The following is a 6000-nucleotide window of genomic DNA, read 5'->3' as shown; positions in this document are numbered from 1 at the left end:
GTATTACTACTTATATGATGCCACTTGGTATCAGATACCCAGCTGGGGTACTCTTCCTTGGGGAAAGACCACTTTTCCTATTCTTTTTTTTTTTTTTCTTGCTGTTTTTGTTTGTTCGAGACAGGGTTTCTCTGTGCAACCTTGGCTGTCCTGGACTCACTTTGTTCACCAGGCTGGCCTCGAACTCAGAGATCCTCCTGCCTCCCTGAGTGCTGTGATTAAAAGTGTGCACCACCACCGCACGGCTTCTCTTACTCTTACTATTCCTTAGTTGACTCGCTTCTTTGTCTAGGGTTGAGGCCTCTTGAGTTTTGCCCTTCCATGTGAACATGTCTATTGGCGTCACGCTTCTTTAGGTCTTGTTTAGACAGCCATCTTGGTGAGACCTCATGGTGCAGCTTCTCTGGCATTTCCAGGAAATGCAACCACAGCAAACTCTCTGCTCCCCTGGCTTTTACAGTCATTCTGCCCCCTCTTCTGCTATGATCCCTGAGTCTAGCTGAGCTGCAGGAACTGTGTTGTAGCTCTATCAGTTGGTGCTGGGTATGCTTATTCCTTCGTTTTGGTTGGTTGTGGTGTTCTATAATGGCCTCCATCTGCTGCAAGGAGAAGTTCTTTAATGAGGGTTGAGACCTACAGTTATCTGTGGTTATGAGGGCAAATATTCAGAATGTAGTTAGGGATTGTGCTGGCTTAGTAAAGTGGTGTGGGGTTAGGCCTGGTTACTAGGCTAGGTAGGGTACTAGAACCAGGCCCTCTTGCTGACTGGGCCTTAAATCCAGTTAGAAAGCTATTGGTTTCTTCCAAGGTAGCATGCCATTTGCAGCCTTAGGAACAGTGTGACATGTTGCAGGTTGTTGTAATTCATAGGTTCACAGTGGGGTAGGACTACTGGTTGCTTCCCTCCATTGGAAGCTTACATAGCATCTTCTGGTTCCATCTGTACAGCTAAAACACAATAAATCTAGTGAACAAAAAGCTTATGGAACGGAAGAGAATCTTTGCCAGCTATATATGTGACAGAGTATTAATATCCAGAATATAGGGGCTAGAGAGATGGCTCAGCGGTTAAGAGTACTGTCTGCTCTTCCAGAGGTCCTGAGTTCAATTCCCAGCAACCACATGGTGGCTCACAACCATCTATCATGAGATCTGGTTCCCTCTTCTGGTGTGCAGGTGTACATGCAGGCAGAACACTGTATATGTAATAAATAAATAAATCTTAAGAAAAACATCCAGAATATATAAAGAATTAAAAAAAAAAGGAGTCATAAAACCAAAACAAAATACAAAGACAAACGAGGGTCTGGAGAGACGGCTCAGTGGTTAAGAGCATCTTCTGCTCTTTCAGAGGACCTGAGTTCAGTTCAGTACTCTAGAGGCCTCACAAGGACCTCAAGTTCTAGCTGCAGGGGATCTGAACCCCCTTCTGGTACATGTGGTATATCTGAATACAAACACACAGACATACAGGCACAGGTAGACAAACAAGTCAATCAGGCAGGCAGACAGGCAGAGACACACACACAAATCAAACAAAATAATAAAAATAAAACAAACCACTGGGGGAAAATAGGCCTAGGATCTGAACAGAGAATTCTCAAAGGACGACGAAAATGGCTAAGAAATATTTCAAAACGTGTTCATTGCCCTTAGCAATATGGGAAATGGCAAGTCAAAACAACTTTGTGAATGGGGACGACCAATGAAACAGCAGTCAACAAGTGCTGGAGAGGATGTGGGGAAAAGGAATCCTTATTTAGAGCCACTCTGAAAATCAGTGTGTACAACCCCAAGAAAGCTAAAAATAAGTCTACCTTATACCTGGCTATACCCTTCCACAGCATAAGCCCAAGGAGCTTGACATCCTGTCCCAGAGACACTTACTCAGCACTGTTCACTGCCGGTCTCTCCCCTATGGCTAGGAAACGAAAACATAGATGTCCTTCTGCTGACGGATGGACAATGAAAATGTGGCACATGTACACTCTGCAATATTATACAGCTATGAAGAGAAATGCAATTTGTAGGTCAATGGATGGAACTAGAAAAGATCATATTAATCCAGAAAGACACTTTTGAATGTTCACTCTCAATTGAGGTTCCTAGCTTTAAATCTTCAGATGTGGGTATACAACCTGCAGTGACTGTAGACACCAGGAGAGGAAAAGGGGACCGTGAAGGGGGAGAGGAAACAACAGAGGAGGAAAAGCAGGGTACAACAGATCAGAAGTGGGAAAAGCGAAGAGGAGGACTTTAAGTAGAGACCCAGAGAGAGATAAATAGAGGAAAGATACAACCAAAAGGCAGTAAGCATGTCTGAAAAAATCATAAGGAATCATCTTCCAAAAATACATGTAAGTCTGTGTATACATATACATATATAGTTTAAATAAAAATTTTCCATCTGTGCTGACAAGCTCCCCACAAGAGCCATAAACTAACAAAAATCCCAACACCAGGCATAAGAAAACTTTTTTGAATTGTTCATCAGGGTTGTCCAAGATGTGAAAACAATCTCCGGGTAACACTATTGCCCTTGGTTGTCTCCCAAGAAACTGAAGGCTAAGTCCCGCATATACTGTGGACATAGGGCCCAGAGGATAGTCACCTGCAGGGAACACCCAACAGCTTGGGGAGCAGAGTGCTCAGAATGTGGTGGCTTCCTATATGATACCCAAGGGCCGTCCTAGGGATGCAGTCAAGTTTACATTATGGATGAAGGGCCGTCCTAGGGATGCAGTCAAGTTTACATTATGGATGGGCATTGCCTAGAGTTGCTGTGGGGAACGTGTTCCTGGAACATTCTGCACCATTCAGAAAGCCACGACAAATGAAAGCACTTCCATCCCCAGCACTGTCAATCATGCTGAATAAACAGGGAATCTGTTGGCTCTATTTTATAACCAGATGCTGCTGTTTGCTTTGCTTACAGAGACTGCAGCTCAGCTGGGGGTCTCTCTGCCTTTTCTTTTTATTTATCACCCCAAACTTACTTTTCAGTTGAAAAAATTATAAAAAACCATTTAGAAGTATGGGGGGGTGGGGGAAGGAGGGAGGGAGGAAGGGAGGGAAGGATAGAGAGAGAGAGAGAGAGAGAGAGAGAGAGAGAGAGAGAGAGAGAGAGAAGATCTACACCTTGAGAATCCTTTATACACTGGGAGAAATACAGACTGGACCACTTGAAAATAAAGAATATACTGTACTTGTGTTTCTATTGTGTAACTTAAAAAATGCTCTTAATTACAATTTGCCATCAAGGGTTACCCAAATACAACGTGCTGTTCAGTCAGCCCTGAATGCTTTCTAACCTCACTCTCAGGTGGCTGGGGTGGAGGTAGGCTGCTGACATCCCTGTGGGCAGGTGGCTTGTTCCTACTCAGTGTGGTGTCTTTTCTTCTTGTTGTGGCTCTCGATTGCCCTTCTCAGGGCTTCATCCGGAATGAGATCCGACATTCTCATGTCTGTGTGGCTACAGCCAATTTTGGGGCAACTGTGAGGGAGAGAGCAAACTGTCAGTTCATCTCACTGCCAAGCACTAAGCATTACCTTCTTTCACAGTCAGGCACTGAAATGAGAACACCTTACAAAAAACAAGAACGAAAGAACCCCCCAAACTGGAGACATGCACGCGTACTCAATGTTTTCACTGAGGGTGGCTTGGTTTGGAGCTGGGGACGCAAGCGATGTGTGAGCAGCGCCTACATCTAGGGGCTTGCTTCCTAACAGGAGACAGACACCATGGCATGAACAGCAATGAAGCAATGCAGGGCAGAGGGACATGGGGTGGGGGAGCAGGGAAGGGAGGGGGGAGACAGGCTTGGGTGTGGTCTAGGTTGCCCAGAAGAAGGCTTGGCCAGGTACTCTGCAGTGAGAGGAGAGGAATTTGCGGTGAGATCAGGGGCGGAGTGACACTTGGGTTATTGTTTTGTTTTGTTTTGAGGCATGGTCTCACATAGCCCAGGTCGTCTTTGAGCTTCCTATTACCTCCATTTCCGCAACGCTAGGATTGAGGCATGTACCACAGCACAGCACCTGATTTTATGATGTGCTGGAGTGCGTCAAAGCAAGGGCTTCATGAACAGCAGGTACATGCTCTCGACCTACTGAGCTGCAACCATAGCCCCATTTTAAATAGGAAAAAAACCAGATAGAACTTTTTCAGATGAAGGTGGGATGTGACTTAGTTTCCTTTTAGAAAACTTTACTCTGGTTTCTTAACAGAGATCAAAAGGCTACAGGACAAAGAGTGAAGTCGAGAAAACAAGTGGGGACCCCACTGAATTACAGGGCAAGGCAGACCAGTTGAGTGTGGCTGAGGTAGGGTCCAGCATACACTGGGACATGGGAGCTGCAGCACCTGTCGATGGAAGGAAGGCAAGAGGAACATAAAGATAAGGGAAGAGCATCACAGGTGGGCAACTGTAGCCCTTGTTCTGTGATGGGGCCAGCAATCCTGCCTGGCCTATTTCCCTCTGAATTAAATCTCTCAGTGGAGACACTGAGGGGGGCACTCGGGACGGGCTAGAAGCCTGAGGTGAGGGAATTAAGAAAGTGAATCAGCAGGAAAGGGTGGAGCTCAGGGCTTGCTCAGGTAGCCATCTTCTTTGAGAGAGTGGACTGAGTCACCTGACTTCTTTTTACTAGGAACAAGACTTGGTCAAGGCTAAGTGTCCAGTGTTTGGAGTCAAGCTCATACAGGTCCAGAATTCTCTCAACCACCTACTGCCTGGTGGGAGGCTGAGATAAACTTTTTGAGCCTGGGTTCTCCTGCTAAAAAATAGTGATAGGGTTCCCATCCCACATGGCAACAGGTCCCACTGTGCTCCATAACGTTCTCTACTTTACCATCTCTAGCCTGGCCACTGTTAGGCGGGGAAGTTTTAGGTGTCTGGTCTGTTTGTACACACACAGAGCCCGTGCATATGCACATGCATGCTTCCAGGTGCTGCCATGTGATCAAGTCTGCAGCATGGCTCTGGCCCACACAAAGTTCAGCTCCGTGGCTGAGGCAACTCTTCAAAAGGCACAGCAAGCACAGGAGAAAAGGTGAAAGGCAGAGGGAAGGGAATCTGACCTGAGTGCTACAATTCACCAACTCACAGGAAATGTAAGGATTTTCCACAGCACAGGGGCTTTTATTGGTGCAACGGGTAGTAAGCTTGAGAACAGAAACTAATTCTGGCAGGCCTGTCCTTCCTTCCTTCCTTCCTTCCTTCCTTCCTTCCTTCCTTCCTTCCTTCCTTTTGCTGTGCAGCCCCAGCTAGCTTGTCCCTTGTACTTTGAAATCTCTAACTATGAGATGATGAAGATATATACACATTCGAGACTTTAGAAATGGAGACTGCCATCCCTTAGGCTTCCCTGACATAGAAATGCAGACCAGGAGGTTTCTGGGGTGAACCTCCCTGAGGGGCAAGCCCTGATTCTGACTCCAGGCCTTGGGTGCAGGGCACTCCTGAGAACAAAGTCTACCTCCATCTGCCAGACAGTGAATAAACAGTGGAGAGGGAAGTGGAGAGCGAGGGGGGAGGACTTCCTGATGACATCAGTGCCTTTAGTCAGTAAATGAGGGCATTCTGAGAATGGCTGACGGAATTAACCACACCACTCGGCTGCAGGGGAGTCGCCCACACTCATGTGGATGGGATGGAGCCTGGTGAGCTCTGTGTCATGCAGAGGCAGGCTCCAGGGACACTGATATAAATCAAGTAGTCCCTTCAAGGTGACCTGACAACAAGATACAAACTCGGAAGAGGAAGAACCCAGAGGAGTGGTACATCCCTATAATCCCTGCACCTGGGAGGCAGAGGTAAGACTGAGGTTCTAGGCTACCCTTGACTACACAGGGAGACCATCTCCAAAAGAGTGGGAGAGACTTGGCAGTCAGCTCTCCTGATGCTCACGTGCTACAAAGTACAAGGTTTTTCCTGCGAGTAGATGAAAGTGGAGTTCCTTGTCTGTCTGAAGGCATCCTGGCACAGTGAAAAGCAAGTAGGC

The 6000-nt window shown here is 46.7% G+C and overlaps 1 protein-coding gene across 4 annotated transcripts in view; it reads right to left on the bottom strand.

The window, feature by feature from the left end:
• Window positions 1-3181: 3181 nt before the first annotated feature.
• Window positions 3182-6000, bottom strand: part of NSMCE2 (NSE2 (MMS21) homolog, SMC5-SMC6 complex SUMO ligase) — a 217361-nt gene continuing 214542 nt past the window's right edge. For all 4 annotated transcript variants that reach the window (XM_084749150.1, XM_084749151.1, XM_084749152.1 and 1 more), the window contains one exon: window positions 3182-3493. In XM_084749150.1, coding sequence (XP_084605276.1) covers window positions 3376-3493 — 118 coding nt within the window. In that variant the 3' untranslated portion in view covers window positions 3182-3375. The remainder of the gene's footprint in view (window positions 3494-6000) is intronic.

Source organism: Acomys minous (genome assembly GCF_964271855.1).
Source record: "Acomys minous genome assembly, chromosome: 12".
NCBI lineage: Eukaryota > Metazoa > Chordata > Mammalia > Rodentia > Muridae > Acomys > Acomys minous.
This window is presented reverse-complemented; position numbering and strand designations above follow the sequence as displayed.